This window comes from Pantherophis guttatus, chromosome 14 (genome assembly GCF_059756535.1).
Source record: "Pantherophis guttatus breed Tessera chromosome 14, ASM5975653v1, whole genome shotgun sequence".
NCBI classification, from domain to species: Eukaryota; Metazoa; Chordata; class Lepidosauria; order Squamata; family Colubridae; genus Pantherophis; species Pantherophis guttatus.
This window is the reverse complement of record NC_142076.1, coordinates 1,115,537-1,133,829: the sequence shown is the minus strand read 5'-3', so window position 1 is coordinate 1,133,829 and position 18,293 is coordinate 1,115,537. Positions and strand designations below refer to the sequence as shown.

Genomic DNA, 18,293 nt, shown 5'->3' with positions numbered 1-18,293 from the left:
CTTGGAAATAGCAAAGTTACTACCTGGAATGAATACTTATTACCCTTTACATCAATTCACTGCCCTATATATTCTAAACCAAACGGTTAACTATCTCAGTTGGTTAATACCAAACATTTGGAAGTCGGGGTAACATTTTGGTCAGTGGTGGTTGGTGACAAATCAGCTAGAGGGCATTTTTCTTCAGCTTAGCTTTCATCACTCAACAGTGGTGACCCATCCATCCTGAATACCGAAGCCTATTATAAACTTTAATCCTAAAGGATCATTGTTGAGATATCAACTCGTGTGTGTTCCATGGGACACACCCAGGCCCAGGATTCACCAAGAACGAGACAGAGCTACCCTCTTCCTGGGTATAAGAGTGGCAAGTGATTTCACAGAATACTTGTGACCCCCTTCAGAAAACCAGGTGGGGCCCTCATTTAATAAGTTAAATGAGGGCAACCTGAATGAGTCTATTCAGGAATGCCGTTTTCTGTAGGAGGAGGAAAAGATTTGCTTTTCCCTGTGATGGAGCAACAGAGGAAAGGCTTAAATTAAACCATTTTCTGGGTTGACAAAATGAAGTTAAGCATGTTGCTTCACACATTTTGCCAAGCTTCAAAAGCTTTTAATCAAGGTTAAAACTAACACAATTCTACACGTGCAGATGTAGTGGCTAAGTCTTTGGCCTGGTAATACATGTTCAAACCCAGCCATTGAGTCAGATCAGTGGTGAAATCCGGCTGGATCTATCCAGCTCGCGCGAACCAGTGGCGGTGGGAGGCTCCGTCCATCCGCCGAGACATCATTACGCCCTGTTTTTTACCCTCTGCACAGAACCGGTAGCGAAGGTAAGTGGATTTCACCGCTGAATCAGATTATTCCTTCATGGAATACTCAATCTTGTTTACATGATCTTTATAAACAGGATGATTTCCAATCCATCTTGCTGATGGCAGGGATCAATTTGGGGATCTTTTGCATGAAAATATGATATAGAGGTAGTCCTCAATTTACAAAAAATTGTTTTGTGACAGTTTGAAGTTACAACAGCACTGAAAAAAGTGACGATTTTATCAATTACCATTGCAGCATCCCCATGGTCACATGATCAAAATTTGGAGGCTTGGCAACAGGCTCATAAGGATGACAGTGTCCCAGGGTCATGTGATCACCTTTTGTGACCATCTGATAAACTAGAGTCAATGGGGAAACTAGTTACTTAACAAATGTGTTACTAACTTAACTGCGGTGTTTAACTGGCAAAAAGGTTCTAAATGGGGCAAAGCTCACTTAACTTTCTTGGTTAGCAAAAAAAATGCTGGGATCAATTGAGGTAGCAAGTCAAATGCTACCTGTATTGCCTATGAACTCTGGCCCACTCTCAGTGGTTTTTGTTTGTTATCCCCAAGTATGGATAAAAAATACTTCATTTTGTGGCTCCTCGAACCAGCATAGCTACTACCAGACAGTTTGCTGCTTCCCCACGTCTCTTATTCTCCTGGTCCACTTTCCTTGCAAGGATTCTAGCCAATTCATCTAGAATAGCTGCTGTCCTATTTCTGAGCCAAGTGACATTTGCCATAAGCCAGTCTGCTGACCAAGAGCTAAACAAACAAGGTTGCACAACTACATCTGATGCACCCTTCAGACCCTCACGCCCGGCATCTGATGGCTTGACTGCTGTAATGCCCTGCGCGTGGGGCTGTCCTTGAAGAAGCTTCACCTGGTGCCAAAGGCAACCACCGTGCTTAATGAGCTGGACTGGTCAGGGATGCAATCCCAGGTGAAAGGCCCCCCCTGCCTTGGGTTACTCGGCTCCCGTGACAGACATCTGGCCAATTCAATCCTGCAGACTCCTTTGACCGTTAATGCCGCCTGCCGCCCCCCGAAGCGCCCCTGCCTTCTGCAACCAGGGTCCCCGGAGACCCAGGTGGGCCGCCTGCCTTGTTCAAGCCTCTTCCCCCGGCCCGTCCTTCCTTCCTTCCGTCCGTCCGGCCTGCCGTTAGAATAGAATAAGGAAGTCGGAAGGGACCTTGTGGGTCATCTAGTCCAACCCCCTTCTCAAGCAGGAGACCCTACACCATTTCTGACCGAGGCCGCTCTTGCCCTTTAACTCGCTTTTATCGCAGGCGGCCACAGTCCCGGGATTAAAGCCCGCCGGGTCCCTAAATTGCCGCCCCGGCCCCGGCTCTCTCCCTGGCTAAGAGCGGCCACTCGGCCGGAGCGCGACTCCGCCTCTGGATCGGGCCCGGCCGGAGAGCGCGGCCGCCGCGGCGGAGGCGGCCCCGCCCCTTCCGGCCTCCCGCCCGCTGGCCGCTCTCTGCCGGAGCGGGAGGCGTGGCCTCAGAGCGTCCCGCGCTGCGGCGTTCGGCTTCGCGCTCTCGGCGCAGGCGCTGTGGCGCAAACGGGTCGCGCCGAGGGACAGGCTGTGGTGACGCGCTCCGTTTTCTGCGAGGGAAAGGCCGGGTTTGAGACAAAAGGGGGGAGGCGGGCAGGGAACATCCGGGTCATTCGCCGCCGCCGCCGCCGCCGCCTGAATCCGGGACACGCGCGGGGGTTGCTGCTGCCGCCGCCTCCGCCTCCGCCGGGGCGCTTCACGGTAAGGCCCGGGGGGCGCCCGGAGGGCATCGCGGCCGCTTCTGGGGGCGGGGGTCGACCCGCGCGGCGCCTGTCAAGGTCAGTCGGGGCCCGGCGGCGCTCGGGGCTTCGGCCTTCCCTCCCGGGGCCCCCGCAGGCCCGCAGCCGCCTTGACCGGCCGCCTTTGTGTCGCAGAGTCCGTCGACCATGTCTGGGATCGCGCTCAGCCGCCTGGCGCAGGAGAGGAAGGCCTGGAGGAAGGACCACCCGTTCGTGAGTGGCGGGGGCGGCGGGCAGGGGAGGGCGGGGGAGGGGGCGGCGGGCGCGCAACTAACCTCCGGCTCCTCGCAGGGCTTCGTGGCGGTGCCCACCAAGAACCCCGACGGCACCATGAACCTCATGAACTGGGAGTGCGCGATTCCGGGCAAGAAAGGGGTAAGGAGGCGGCCGGCCCCTTTGTCCGCTCCCGCCGGGCCGCAAGGAGGGAGGGAGGGAGGGAGCCCGCCCGGCCATGGGAGCCTCCGGGGACGGGGGAGGGCCTCCGGGAGAGCCGGTGGGCCTGGGCGCTGCGGTTGGGAGGGCGGCCGGGAGCCCGAGGCGGAGAAGGCCACGGAGGCCAAGGATGCAGCCGCAGCCCTCGAGAAAGACGCGCCGCCGCTTTTGTGCTCCCCCTGCAGACCCCGTGGGAAGGAGGCCTCTTTAAGCTACGGATGCTCTTCAAGGACGACTATCCCTCCTCGCCTCCGAAATGTAAGTCTGGCAGACCTCCCGGCTGCCCCGGGAGACGCCCACGACTCTCCGGTCGCTGGACTGGGCCAAGCAGGAGCGTCTCCTCCTCCCCCCCCCCGAGAGAGAGAGAGAGAGCGCGAGCGGGGGAAGAGCAGCGAACCCCTCAGCCTCCATGCCGACCCTCTGGTGGGGTTTCCTGCTCTGCTTTGCGAGCCCCTTTCCCTGCAGAAGCGGCGCCTTGGCGCTCTCGGGTTTGGACTTGACTTTCAAGCTCTGCGTGACTTAGAACCTTCACCGCCATTTCTTCCCTTGTGCAAAAACTCTCGGAATCCGCAGAACGTAACTGGGTGTCTGGAATGGCAGGACTTTGCTGCTTCCTTTATTTTGTATTACTGGCTTACAGAAGTTTTACAGGGGCAGAGACGCTGAAATTCACTTTTCAGTAACTCCGAAGCTGTGCTGTTTTCTGTCCTGATATATTTCTTTCCACTGAATGTTTTTGAGATTTTTCATTTTCATTTTGTTAATTGGTTCCAAGTCTAAGTGCTTGAATAAATATTTTGGTGCGTGGAACAAATACTATTTAGATGCATTTTAAAAAATGACTGCATTTCAGATTTCAGTTTCAGCTTCTTTAAATTTTTTTTTCCTTTGGGATTCTTTCCCACCCAAGTCTTGTCACCATCTTTACTAGAGCTCTTTTAAAAGAAATTTGTTCAAATTTCTTTTAAGTGATATTATGAGTTACAGTCCTTAAGATCTAAGTGATTACAAAGGAAATTCGATTGGTTTACTTGAGAGAAGGGAGTTCAAACTGGGTATGGAGGCAAGGAGCATGTTCTTGCTCCCTAGCATTGACTGAAGCCCTGCTAGCTTTTAAAAGTGTTTTGCCAAAGCCTTGTATCTGAACCAAGTTTTCCTTCCTCTAGGCAAATTTGAGCCACCCTTATTCCATCCCAATGTGTATCCTTCAGGCACAGTCTGCCTGTCTATCTTAGAAGAGGATAAGGATTGGAGGCCTGCAATCACAATTAAACAAGTATGCATTTTGTTAGAACATGGACCTAATTTATGCATCATACTGTATTGACTCAAATGCCCTTAACTGTATACCTGTGAGTATACAATAATGGTTTCTTAATATTTTAAATTCATAATTAACAGCTGAGGGTAAGCATTTAATACCTTGATGAAAATATGTATCTGATTTTAATCCATGGTTTTGCAAGGTGGAAGTCTTACAGTGCTGCTTCTCTCATTCTATGTTCTTAGATCTTGTTAGGAATTCAAGAACTCCTAAATGAACCAAATATCCAGGACCCAGCTCAAGCAGAGGCTTACACAATCTACTGGTGAGTTGCCTTTCGACTCCTTTTTTTATAGCAAACGTGGATCGTGGAGTTTGAGATTAAAATTGGTTTCATCTTTTCACATATCAAGGATTAGGTCTCTGAACTATAGGTAGTCCTCCACTTACGACCAACCATTGAGCCCAAAATTTATGTTACTAAGTGAGACATTTGTTAAGTGAGTTTTGCCCCCTTTTACAGCTTTTCTTGCCACAGATGTTGAGTGAATCACTGCATTTGTTAGCAGCCTGGTGGTTAAGTGAATCTTTGTCCCCCGTTGACTTTGCTTGTCAGAAGGTCGCCAAAGGTGATCACGTGACCCCCGGGACACTGCAACCGTCATAAATGTGAGTCGGTTGCCAAGGGTCCGAATTTTGGTCACTTGACCATGGGAATGCTGCAAGAGTCGTGAGTGTAAAAAAGGTCATAAATCAGTTTTTTCAGTGCCGTTGTAACTTTGAACGGTCACTAAATGAACTATTGTAAGTCAAGGACTATGTGTATCTAATTTCCTTTCATTTTCACTATTCTTTTAAAAATTCAAACAGGTAACGGAACAGATTTATTTTCTGCTGCTCTTGGAACAAGGGCTTCATTTTAAACCATTTTAGACAGGTGTGGGGACACCTCTTCCCTCTTAGAGGTGCACGTGGTACTGCGTAATATACCAGGAGAGAGAGTGTATACGTGTGTATACTTAGGTACATTTTAAAAAAGATTTAGCTGAGATACAAAGGTTGCTGGGAAAGTGAGGCATGCCTAAGAGAGGAAGTTGGCCTCATAGCAGGAGGTAGGCACTGTTAGCAAGTGAGACCGGGGAGTGGGGGGGCACCATTTATAGGCATATTAGTCCATCCCTGCCTCCAATAAGATTTGATTGATTTAAATGGCCACCCATCTTGTAAAACAACAACAGTATGTTCAGCTTTACAGTTGAAGAGATGAGAAAACTCGAGGCGCCTAATCAGCAACCTCCAGCCATTTACCTACGCAGCCCCCAGGTTCCAGCCTTAGCATTCCAGTGCCTGGGAGGGAGGGTGAAGAGGGTGGAGGGAGGCTTGCTTGATCTGGAGAGGAAGGGTGTTTACTGGGTGGGGCTGCTACACAACAGGCACTCTGCCTCACTCCCACTAGATGGCAGCATTTAACGGGAGGGACCCAAAGGTTGCCCTGCAATGAGAAAGGCACCTGGACTGCCTGATGGAATCACCATCGCTTTGAATTGCACCCAGGAAGAAACTGAAAGGCAGCTTTCACATGGGTAAAAGGAGAGATGCCCAGCACTGGGTGAACTGCTGCATTCTGGGCACCTATAACTTCTGAGCAGTTTCCAAGGGCAGTCCCCGCGGAAGGCAGTGCTATAGTCCAATAAGTGACCAGGCCATGATTAATTATGAGCAGCAAGGCCTCCTGGCCCCAGAAAAGGTGCCGTTGGCCGGCAAGAGCTACCACTGCAAAAGCCTCTCTAGTTGTGGTTGTTCCCTGAAGCCCCAAACTCAGGAGGACTCCCATATTGCACAGCAATTCTGTCCGGGAAGTGCTACTTTACCAGGAGTCGAAGGGGAAGGGGAACAAACACCCCAAACTCTGTCTTGCTGAGGTTGAGCTGGAGCCGCTTCCTGCCTGTCCAGACCCTCACAGCTGCCAGGCACTGAGCGAGCACTGAGACAACATTAGCTTCCCAGCTGGGGTGAAGATGCCTGACTAAGTGTCTTCAATTCATGTAGATGTTAAAAGAAGTGGGCAGCCCAAGCCCTGAGGCAGTCCACATCGTAGTGGTCATGGCTAGACCCCCCCTTCCCCCAACAGCCGCAGAGAGAAGGAGAATCCCTGAAAAACAGGGCTTCCCAATCTTTGCAGGTAATCCAGAGGATGCCATGATCATGATCTGGCCTAAACCCAGATTGAAAAGGGTGCAGGTAATCCACTTCATCCTGGGCCCTCTGCAGTTGAATGCCAACCACCCTTTCAATCTCCCTCCCTAGAAAGAGAAAATGGAAGATTGGCTGGGTCCAAGTTTGGCCTCTTCTAACAGGGTTGGGCCACTGCCTTCTTCAGGACAGGCAGAACCACCTCCCTCCCTCCCTCCCTCCAAGAGGTGTTCACTTCAGTTGCAGATTTTGACAGAGAAATTATTTACTGTTACATTTATACCTCCATGCTTCTTACAAGCCAACTCACTGTAGTTTCCTCCTGCCCATTCACTACAGGTAGTCCTCAACTTACAACTGAACCCGAAACTTAACATTTGTTAAGTGAGTTTTGCCTCATTTTACAACCTTTCTATCCACAGTTTGGTAACATGGTTGTTAAGTGAATCTGGCTTCCCCACTGACTTTCCCCTGTCAGAAGGTCACAAAAGGGGATAACGTGACTCTGGGACACTCAACCGTCACAAATATAAGTCAGTTGTCAAGCATCCAAATGTAAATCACATGACCATGGGGATGCTGCAATGGTCATAAGTGTGAAAAAATGGTCATAAATCACTTTTTTCAGTGCCATTGTAACTTCAAACAGTCATCAAATGAACTGTTGTAAGTTGAGGGCTACCTCAACTTACAACGGCGGGGGTAGAAAGGGGGAAGCAGGCATTCATGGGCAGAATCCCAAGATTAATATCAGAGATGCAAGTTAGGTAATAAGATGTCCAGTCTGTTCCCTGTGGAGAAGCAGAAATGTTAGGAAGTAGCGATGCTGTGTGGAGTAATTAGACCATGCTGGGAGAGTAGACACGAGCATGGAAGGGAAGGGAGGAGCACTGAGTGTGGATTTTTTAAGGGAAAAGTCCAGGTTGCTATTGGCTCCTTCTGGTTCTTAATTCAAATGGACCATGTATTCTGCATTCCTTCACTCCATATTGGGCTTTCTCCAGCAGCCAAGCATTTATTCAGGCAAAACCTGGTTTCTCCAGGGGTGCCCACCCCTTAACAAATAGTCTGAATTTCCAGAACAAGGATTACAACCTCCTTCCAATACTTCCTGCTTCTAATTATATTTTGTTTTGATTTACATCTCCACAGCTATAATCTTGCTTGCAAAAATTCCAAGGTTCAGTCCCCTGCCACAAACTATGATTATTAAACACAGTTACTTTATATAATGGGAGGGAAGGGAAAGAGGGAAAATTCTGCTTTTTAACAAATACCTTGTGATGGCTCTTAAATTCTGAAATTTCTTGCCCTCAGAAACTCCAAGGGCTCCCTCCCTGTTAATATTCAGGAGGCAATTGAAATACTGCACTTTTGCAGTCTTTGGGAAATGAGTGTTACTGTTTTGAGTGAGTAATTATGCAGGCAGGTCTTATGAAAGGGTTTCTCTTGAAATACTTTTAAAAATATATTGGTAAGTGATCAGCTGATTTGATGTTACTGGACTTCAGTTTGAATGGATATTTTATTAATGTTTAGCATTTTAAGCAGCATATACATTTGGTAAATGAATAATTTTCCACTGATAACTGATTTTCCACCTCATCATTAAACGTTTACATGAATACATTTATAATACACCAGATTTGTATTATATACAAATAATATTTGTATATAATTATATTATATATATACAATTATACACACTGGTGGCACATTGGTTAGAATGCAGTATCGCAGACTAACTGCGCGCAGCCAGGAGTTCAATCCTGACAGACTTGACAGGTTGACTCAGCCTTCCGAGGTCAGTAATAAGAGAAGTCAGATTGCTGGGGAGCAATGGGCTGACATTGGGAACTGCCTAGGGAGTGCTGGAAAACACTCTGGAGAGGTAGATAAATCTAAGTGCTGTTGCTATTACGATATGCAAATCTGAATTCTAACCATTCCTAACAGATTCAACTGAATTGTAGTCTAGCCAGAATGGTTTAGCAGAATTTCTGAAACACAGTGTATTTATTTGAAAAGAAAACTTTTAAAATTTTGAAACAGTTAATTTTGAAGCATTGTTTTATTTTCTGAAGTTACGAGCTCTACTCTAAGCATATTTTTCCATGGAAAAGCTGCATGCTAGTAAACTGTTAGGTGTTCACAACTAAAAAGAGGCCCATTTTCTATCCCACGAATAAAGAGTTTGCTGCTAAACTCTTTATTCATGTTTAGCCTTTGGGACATGAGAAAACACCATTAAAATCTCTGAGGCATCAGGATCATCTGTTCAAAATGAAATGGTTTTTGGTTTGATTTATGGAGATTCCTCCCCTTTAGAGTTCCCGTGTTTTATCATCTTTCCCATTCTTTTAAATTACTTCATCATTATAAATAATTGCATTCAATTTGATACTGATTTTTCATCTGAGACACCGATGGCATTCATACAAATTCATGCATATCAAAATTCTTGGGAGGCGTGTTCTAAAGTGCTTGGACTTGAGTCTTAGCCTGTAACTCCTGTCTAATTTCCATCTCCAGGGAAACAGTGAAAATTCACTTAAAATACCAACAGTTTGATTTTTGTGGGTTTTTGTGCTAGGGAAAATCTGATCTAGAACACTTTATGGATTCTGATCTTTGAGAATCGTTAGCTTTTTTCTCTCTACATTTAGCCAAAACAGAGTGGAATATGAAAAGAGGGTTCGAGCACAAGCCAAGAAGTTTGCACCATCATAAGCTCCTGTCATCCACATCTTTAAAGGAAGGGATTAATTGGCAAGAACTTGTTTACAAAACTTTTGCAAATCTAATGTCGCTATGTACAATTAATAGTCATTTAGGGGAAGGGATTATGTGTGCCATTTTCCATATTCACCACTTGTATACAGTTCTAAACTTGCTGAATTGTCCCCAGTTTTTCATACAGGGTCTCTTCCTTCAGTCTTTTGTATTTTTGATTGTTATGTAAAACTTGCTTTTATTTTAATATTGATGTCAGTATTTCAACTGCTGTAAACTATAAACTTTTATACTTCTATAAATTCACTAGTATCTCTAGTTTCTTTGCTCTCAGATGCAGGCACGCTTTAAAATGTTTGGGAGGGGGTGTCTTTTTTTTTTTTTTCCTCTACTTGGCTGGTAAGAAAAAAAACATATCCTCCATTCCCTTTTGTTTTCTACCAATAAGGAATTAGATTGTTGCATAAATGCCTTGGATCCAAAGTCAGCCGCATCTTGATTCTGCGTCACCTCCTTTGTGTTTATGGAGTTTTGTCTGTGTTGCTGTTTAGAGTAAATAAACTGTTTCTATAAAGTTTTTTGTCTCGCTTTCTTCCCCATTTCTTCAATATTACACCACTGGAGAAACAACTGCTCTACAATGCAGATAGCACAACTTGATGTGCAGTAGTTTCATTGAACACCTGGTGAAGGGAAACACTGGGTGACACTAAGTAGATGGGTTTGTCTGCTGTAGCTGTCAGCAAACCATACCAGGAGATCCAGGAGTTTTTAAGTATTTTAACTCTGCTTTTCATACATCTCTAAAATGCAGTTAAATTGTTTATGGTTACACTAAAAAGTCAATGATGGAAAGAGCAGAAATGTTTGAAAATTGAGAAATGTTAAATTGAGAAATGTTAAATTTTGTATTGAGTTTAACTTAATTCTCTGACAAACTTGTGAGAGTTTACAAAAAAAAAATATGATTAGGTCTGGAACTTGCTATGTAATCTGACTCTTTTTAAACCACAAATAATGCCAATTAAAATATGGGTTAATATCTGTTCACTAAAAAAAGCAAAAGGCTATTAGGCACTTGCAAGACTTACCATGCCATGACAGGGACTTTCCAGAGAACTCCAGAATATGCCAATTCTCCTCCAGGGCTGGTCAGGGTATTTTCCAAGATGAATTATCTGAACATGAAGCACTGGGAGAGTTGAAGATGTGATTCACACCCCTCCTAAATCTTTTACCAAGAATCACTTCCAGAGCCCCACTGGATCAGGAAGAAGGTATGATTGGCACACCTCCATATTCTTTAAAAGACCAGCAATCTAGTCTGAATTTGGGCAACCCTAGATAAAAGGACATTTCAGTCAGACCTGGTTTTCTGATAGGGATGCCAAAAACTTTCATGTTTTGGAAACAAACAAACTTGGGGAAAAAGCATCCAATGTTCTGGTTTCAACCCGTGTTGACACCATTGGACTTCCTGGCCATTCCTCAATTGGCTTTTAATTGCTGAGGCAAAAATATAGAAAAATGGATAGGTCAAAGCAGGAAATACAGGTTTTCTTGATAGAGTCAAAAAAATATAAAGCCACACTGATTTACTGTATCATGAAGGCAATAGCTGCCAAACTGCAAACTGGATTTATTGCTGTTTTTACACCTTTTCTGTGTTGTTTTTCCGGCACAAAAGGAAAAGTCTAAACAGTACTCAAAAGAGCAGCATTTTTCCTAATCCTGCGTTTGTTCATGAATTCCTGTTCAATTAAGTAGCATCTCCAGGCAACTAACATACAAATACAAAATATATTTCAAAGCAAGTTTAGGGAAAAAACAGATCAGCTGAGATTAAAAATAAACCTGAGAAATTCAGTCCATAACCACATGGGCTCCAGCGATTTGCCCTATTCCAAAGCCCAAGAATAAAATTTTATGCTAAAATTAATGTTGGTGTGTCACTCTTGGCTCTAATAGCTGTTTGCAGGCAGAAAAAAGCTGTTACTGTTTGCTATAGCAAATGTTCATAAAAAGCCAATAATTTTTATAGGATTGGTAAGGAACAGCCAGTTCCCACTTATTGTTATGGCCTACTTTGTTCTGAAGTTCATGCCCAAATGCAAACTGCCAATGACACACTATAGCATTCTGAAAGATTTCATAGGAAACCAAAGTGAATCTTGCTGCTTGAATGGTGGGCTGCCAATAGTGATGCTGTGAGAATTTCTACTCAATCTCCAGCTGACTCATGCCTTGCAGTTCTGTTCCTTTATGCATGCTGCATCATATTTACATGAAGCTCTTGTGGGTGATCGTCAGGAGACCTGATCCATTCATAGTTCTTAATTTTGAGGCTGCCCAATGCCATAGTGACGCTGGGTGGCTCACAGGTAAGTAAAAGAATAAGCAGTATATCGAGTGAAAGAAGATGACTGACGAGAGACAAAATTTCAAAAAAATCAAACAGAAAAAAACAACCCAAGTGGTGGTTCATGTTGCGCCTCAAGCAGTTTGCAGAAAGTCAAAGAGGTCGTGGTGATCCAACTCTTGGGGGTTCTCATTCCCATTTAACTGATGAGACCCAAAGCATCCAGTAGTTTGCTTTCTGGATTTAAGTGACAATGTTCTTATGACATACTCAGCCACCTGACTCTGAAAGCTACCTGGCTCTAATAGAACAAGTTAATTATCACTTTGAGAACAACTTTGCTGCAATGCAGAATTGTTTTAAAAAATTGGTTTGGATTTAAAATTTGTCCATAATGTGGCAAAAGACAAAAGTTTTGGCCTCATTACGCTGCACTGAAAAAGGCTAACTCTAGTACCTTCAGCCAAATGAGGCACCAGAGAGCAGAAAGATCCCTCAGAGTATCACCCTGGAGTCAAGTAAAGAAGGTTTATTGTAAGATTAACATCTTACAATACAGTATTTTAGTTGCTATTTAATATTACAGTTTTGAGACCACGCAACTCTGGGCGATTCACAATGAAGTAAAATTAAAATCTTTATCAAAGAGGAGACGGATGACTGGAACACATTGATTCCAAGACCTGGAGAACAACCAGTTTTCAGCAAGTTGTGAAAAATCAATAGCCTGGGAACAATACAGATTTCCAGAGAGCAGGAGCCATCATTGTGCTTTCTGGGTCCTGTGACATTGCTAAAGTCTACTCTGACCTCATTGGGCAATTTCCTTGGGTAGCTGGGTCCTAACTCACAAAGGGCTTTCACTAGTGCCTCGAATTGCGTGAGAAACCGAACAGTAACCAGTGTAACTCATGAAACAGCAGAGGAAGTGCTTAGCACATTGTAAGCCGCCCTGAGTCTCCGGAGAAGGGCGGCATATAAATCAAATTTTTTTTTAAAAAAGTGCATATATTGTCATCCGGCCAGGACTGCCTATACTGCTGTATTCTGGACTAGCTGTGGCTTCCCAGTGGTCTTCAAGGGTGGCCCCATATAGAGGACGCTAGCAATCCAAATCACAAGATGGCCAAGGCACGAGTCATTTTCTGAAGAGCTTATGAGCCAGAAATAGGCACAACTGGTGAACCAGATGCCCTTTTGGCCACTATTACCCCGTTCTTGAGTCCCAATCTGTTCTTCACATCCAGGCCCATATAGCCTCCAGACACTGGGTCAGCACTTTTGAGTCTCACTTCAAAACTATAATTGAGTTCCCTCTGAAGGGGAGAGAGACATGAGCCCTGCATTGCCCCTCCCGTGCTCCATAAATAAGGGACTGTGGCATGACTCCCAGAATCCTAGAGCCAGAAGGAATCTTCGAGGTCGTCTAGGCCAATCCCTTGCCCAAGGCAAATGATTGTCTGGTCTTTTCTTGAAAAACTCCAATGGAGCACCTACTACTCCAGGAAGCAAGTTGCTCCAGTGATTAACTGTTCTTACTGTCAGGAAATTCCTCATTTCCAGGTTGAATCTCACTTTGGTCGGCCACCCATTGCTGCTTTTCCTGCCCTCAGGTGCTGTGGAGAATAATTCGATGGCCTCTTTCCTGTAGTAGCCTTCAAGTTTTGGAAGACTGCTATCATGTCTCCCCTGAGCCTTCACTTCATTGGACTAAACGTACCTAGTTTCCTTAGCTGTACATTGTAAGATTTAGCTTTGAAGCCCTGTTGCTCTTCTCTGCACTATCTCCAGGGCCTCAGCATGTTTTTAAAATTGTGGTCACCAGAACTAGATTCCAAGTGAGGTCTCATCAGTAGAAAGCAGAACTATCACGTCCTTGATTGTGATGTTATCCCTTTGCTGAATCAGCCTAGAATGGCATTTTTTAGCAGAGGCAATGCACTGCTGACTCCTATTTAAGCAGTCATTCACCAGGATACAAAGACCCTCTCACAATTTCTACTGTTGAGCCAGATGCCTCCTAGTCTATACCTATGCATTTGGTTTTTCCTTCTTAAGTGCGGGACCTTACTTTTTTCATCACTGAACTGCATCTTTATTGGATAGCTCCCAGTGCTCAAGTCTGTCAAGATCCTTTCTTCTTGCGTCTATCTTCCAAAGCAATTCCCCCAGCTTAGTGTCATCTACAAGTTTGATGAGTTCTCCATTATTTATTTATGAGATTTATATTGCCGCCTATTTGCACATGGCAAGCTTACAAGAATTTAAAAACATATAAAACCAATAAGAGAAAAACATACATAATAAAATAACCCCCCACCTCCCGCCCCGGCGGCAAGACATCATACAAGCCATTTAATTTTAGCCCCTCATTTAGATAATTTAGGAAGATGTTGAAGAGCACCAGACCCAGGACTGAACCCTACAACATGCTCTCCTCCATGAAGATGTAGCTCCACACTGAATGTGATTGGTCAGCCAACTGTGAATCAATCTGGTGGTAATATAGTCTATTCCACAATCTTAAAAAGAAGCAAGCTATGACCTTTGTTGAATGCCTTATTGAAGTCCAAGTATATTATATCCACACGATTTCCCTGATTCACTAATTTAGTCACTTTATCAAAAAGAGCAGTGGGTTTTGTTTGGCTTGATCTATTTTTAACAAACCCATACTGGCTTCCAGTAATCACCTTGTTCATTTCTAAATGCTCACAAATTCACTGATCGATGCTCTTTTCCAGGATTTTCCCAGGTACTGATGTCAAGATGATTGGTCTGCAATTTCCTGGATCCAGACCCTTCAAAAACAATGAGAAGCCGGTTTCTACTGTAATTTTTGGTTTAGAGCATTTATTATCAACTATCCATCCACAACATATTAAGAACCGAAATAGCAAATAACCAAAAAGTAGTGATCTCAAATATGAGGAAGTTGCTTCTGGTTTTTCCTCCATCATCTCAAAACAATTCTTGGAATAATAATTAACTGAGATGCTAAGTAAAAAAATAAGACCAGGATATGGATATTGCATTAGTAAAATTATATTTGACAAGCAGTGTATTAATGAAGTTCATCACACAGCTCAGTTGATAGACAAGGCCCATGGGCTGAATGAAGTATTTCAGACTGGAAGAACATTGTCCAATTTGTATCCTAACTCTGAGCAAAACCTTGTTACTAGATTCAGTGAAACTTCTTCTCTTTGAGAATGCTCTTTTGCCTCCATGCGGCTGATTTACTGGCTCCAGAACAGGCTGTGTTCAGGTCCTCATTGCTGCTGCTACTGCTGCTGCTGCTGTCGCTGTCCTCAGGGGTCTCCTCAGAGGAGCTTTCATCTGCAGCAGTTGCTCTAACAAATGGAGATCAGGGTTACTCTATAACAAATGATCTCTAGAAACTCTTAAAGGAATCCTTTAGAAAACTTACTCTGTGGTTCTGCAAGGCCCGTTGAGTATAAAAAATTCCTTTCCTGAATCAACATCAAAAGGATCTGGGGGGGAAACATAAAAGACTGTTAAAATAAAAGTCCCCATCCACTGACCTACCAGAAAAGTAAGGTAACAACTATTAATTTAAATTCCTCATTAAATCCACAAATCCCAAACAAATGTTAAACCACCAGCTTCTCTGGCAGAGGAAGGATTCGCCAAGTAATTTTCAGGAACGAATCTGAATTATTCTGCATTAGCTTTTCTAGGGATGGGAAGATGGAAGCAGCATGGAAAGCAAGGAAAGTCTTTCAAAAGATCTCAGCAGGAGGCTCCGATCTCAAATTGGTGTGCGAAAAGGTGACAATGGACTGTAACTTATTCCAAAAACTCACAAAGATGTGAGGAGTATAATGGAATTCTATGCAGTAGACATGACTGCTTAGAAAACTGTCCAAGACTGTTTAGAAAATCTTCCATACTTTTACAAGAACCTCTAGTCCTACAGCATGAAGTTAGATTAGTGCTCCAGTCATTATCAAGTTGGAAGGCTACAGGAGACCTGCTGTAATATGCCAAGCAACAGATCAGACAGCAGAACCAGATTTTAAGGTTCTTTGGAAAGTGCAGGGGCTGATGTCATGTCAGGTGAGAGACAAGGGTGGGGCCGGGCAGAAAAAGGCTCTTCTCTTGCACCCTGCCAGCTGAAATTGGTTGGCAGATGGGATGTGTAGTAGGCATCATCCCGCTGGAGTGAGTGGGACAGACCAAGGCGGGCTTTAAAGTAGCAGGATAGGAAGAGCTTTGGAGCCTTTGAACTTGTGTTGGAGAAAATTGAGAATACTGTGAATAGCAAAATAAATAAAATAAAAAACAAACCACTGAATATATCAGTACAGAGTTTTTACTCGAGGCACAGATGAGCAAATTCAAATTATCCTATTTTGGACACATTAAAAAAAGTCTCCAATGCTGTTCCCAGATGGAAGGAAAGAGATGAGGTTACCCAGCAACAAGATGGAGTCAGATAGAAGGGTGATGAATGTGCCGTTGGGAGACTTGAAAGAACAGGTATGGGATAAATCATCATCAATTTGTGAGGGCATTTTAGGGGTTTGGGAGAGGGCTCCTTCCTGTATTTGGGAATAGTTATACAGCATTAATGACATTTATTATGGCTGCTTGATACCACTGAGAAATCCCCACTGTTTGTTCACCATTATGATTACTTCTCATGGATTATGGATAAAAGATTCCTCACTTTTTCTTACTACATCAAAATTTCTTGGAATGTTAACCAGAATAAATAAATAAATAAATAAAAATTAAAAATAAAAAAATAAATCATTGAATATATCAATAGAGTTCTTATTCGAGGCACAAATGACCAGGTTCAAATTGTCATATCGACATATGTCCAATTAATGTGGACTATCTATCCCCTGTGTGTGATTAAGTGGTTTCTTTCTCACTTTATCTTGACCCAAATATTTAAATTTACTTTAAAATTTTGGTAAAAGCATCACTAATTCGCCAATTCAATTCTATCTCTTCTTCTCTAAGCAGCCAAAAAAAAAAACTTGGGATGTCCTACCTGTTTCATCTTTTTCTTGGACATGGTTCAGAAATTCATTCTCAACCCTTAACACTTCCTCTTCACAGCTACATGCTGCATATTTTTCCAGGAGATCTTTGTTCAGATCAAGAAACACACTTCCCCATTTAAATTTTTGCAAAAGAACTGTGGCTAGATCAGTGTGTCCTAAAATAAGGAAAATAACTTCAGCAAGGATCAAACATTTCAAAGGTAATTTGCATATCTTACTGGTGAAATATACTTCTCAGTCAAGGCTATTAAAAGAATCTTATATATGAAGCTTGTGAATTTGAGATTTTATCTTATCCATGGGTCAAGAAATGTGCTTTGGTAGTCTATGTATCATGGACTTTTATTATATTTTTTTCTATTTTATATTTATAAACTACCCAGAATCTTGGATGAGATTAGTAATAAACCAACACAATAAATAAAAAAAAAAATGCTTGGCAGAACAACTTTTTTTCACTCACATGACAAACAGCTACAGACAAATATGTATGTATATGTGTATATATAAATATTCCTCTAATCTGTAAAATAAGGAATCCAAACAATATTTATTGCAGCTCACCTACAATGCAGAGGGTAGCTGCAAAAGCTTCCACACAAGTAAGTTTGTATGGCCGTCCATAATTCACTGGATTTGCAGCTATCAAGTAGGGTAACAGCCGGAGATGACTTCCCTTCATCTTGCTAAACGGCGTTTTGTCCAGCTTTGCCCAAGAGCAGTCAATCACGGCAACTCCATTCTGGGTCACAACCTCCCTGAAAATACACTTGCCTTTTAATATGGGATATTTCTGTTTTGCTGACTTGTCAGGAAATCAGATTAATTTTGTAGGCTGCCAGAAGAAGAAAAAGGGTCAAAAAGCTACCATCATACTACGAAAGCAACATTGCAAACCATCAAATATTTTAAAATCAGTAACACAAATGTTTGGATTCCGTGTGCTGCAATTCAGAAAGTGTTCGGGAATCTGGACCAGTCAGATGATGGCAGTCGCAAAAGGCCGATCGGCGGAGGCAGCGCAGGAGCTTCCCCAGGGTGGAGCTGGCAAGGGAGCCGGCAGCTTAAGCAAGCAACGGGTCCGGGAGGCCATGAACCGATCCGCTCCACCAGGCTCCTCTAGCAGCCGAAGCCCCCCAAGAGCAGCCACTGAGCAGGCGGGCACCGGCGAGCGGGAGGCGGGGGAGCGGGCGCTCACCTGTCGGCGGGCGAGAGGAAGCGGGCGGCGGCGGGGCTGAGCACCAGGCCCCCGAAGCGCTGCCCCAGGCGGAGCGTCCGCACCAGCCCCTTCCGCGCCAGCCGCCGCCCGGTACACCGCCGCGGGTCGCACTGGCCCAGGTCCCACATGGCCAGCGGGCACAGGCGGTGCGGGGTTCCGGCCGCGGCCCTCGCCTCTTCGCCTTCGCCTTCGCCGCCATCCTCCAAGGAGCCTGCGGAGAAAAGGAGGCGCGTCAGGGAGCGTTAGAAGCCCGCCCGGCCCCCCCGCCGCCGCCGCCGCCGCCCGCCGCGCCCTCACCGCCCAGCGCCTCCGGGAAGGTCTCCAGGCATCGCTCCCCGCCCGGCCGCCTCGGCCGCCGCCGCCGCCCCCGGCCCATCTCCGATTCTTCCGCTTCCGGGTCGAGCCAATGGCTCCGCCCACCGTCGGCCA

At 44.7% G+C, this 18,293-nt stretch overlaps 2 protein-coding genes across 3 annotated transcripts; one reads left to right on the top strand and one right to left on the bottom strand.

The window, feature by feature from the left end:
• Positions 1-2,295: 2,295 nt before the first annotated feature.
• On the top strand, positions 2,296-9,821 carry UBE2I (ubiquitin conjugating enzyme E2 I). Of its 2 annotated transcripts, none has more exons than XM_034420653.3 (7): positions 2,296-2,587; positions 2,761-2,838; positions 2,917-3,000; positions 3,243-3,315; positions 4,224-4,333; positions 4,567-4,646; positions 9,181-9,821. In XM_034420653.3, the coding sequence occupies exons 2-7, from the start codon at positions 2,773-2,775 to the stop codon at positions 9,242-9,244; spliced, it is 477 nt and encodes a 158-aa protein (XP_034276544.1). In that variant the 5' UTR covers positions 2,296-2,587; positions 2,761-2,772; the 3' UTR covers positions 9,245-9,821. The 2 variants fall into 2 exon arrangements, with proteins under 2 accessions (XP_034276544.1, XP_034276545.1); XM_034420654.2 differs by having other exon boundaries at positions 2,319-2,664.
• Positions 9,822-14,442: 4,621 nt separating this feature from the next.
• Positions 14,443-18,292, bottom strand: TSR3 (TSR3 ribosome maturation factor). Its single transcript, XM_087878813.1, has 5 exons — positions 18,162-18,292; positions 17,844-18,075; positions 17,210-17,403; positions 15,037-15,100; positions 14,443-14,959 (listed from the first exon to the last, which is right to left on the bottom strand). The coding sequence occupies exons 1-5, from the start codon at positions 18,238-18,240 to the stop codon at positions 14,794-14,796; spliced, it is 735 nt and encodes a 244-aa protein (XP_087734939.1). The 5' UTR covers positions 18,241-18,292; the 3' UTR covers positions 14,443-14,793.
• Between the last annotated feature and the right edge of the window lies 1 nt (position 18,293).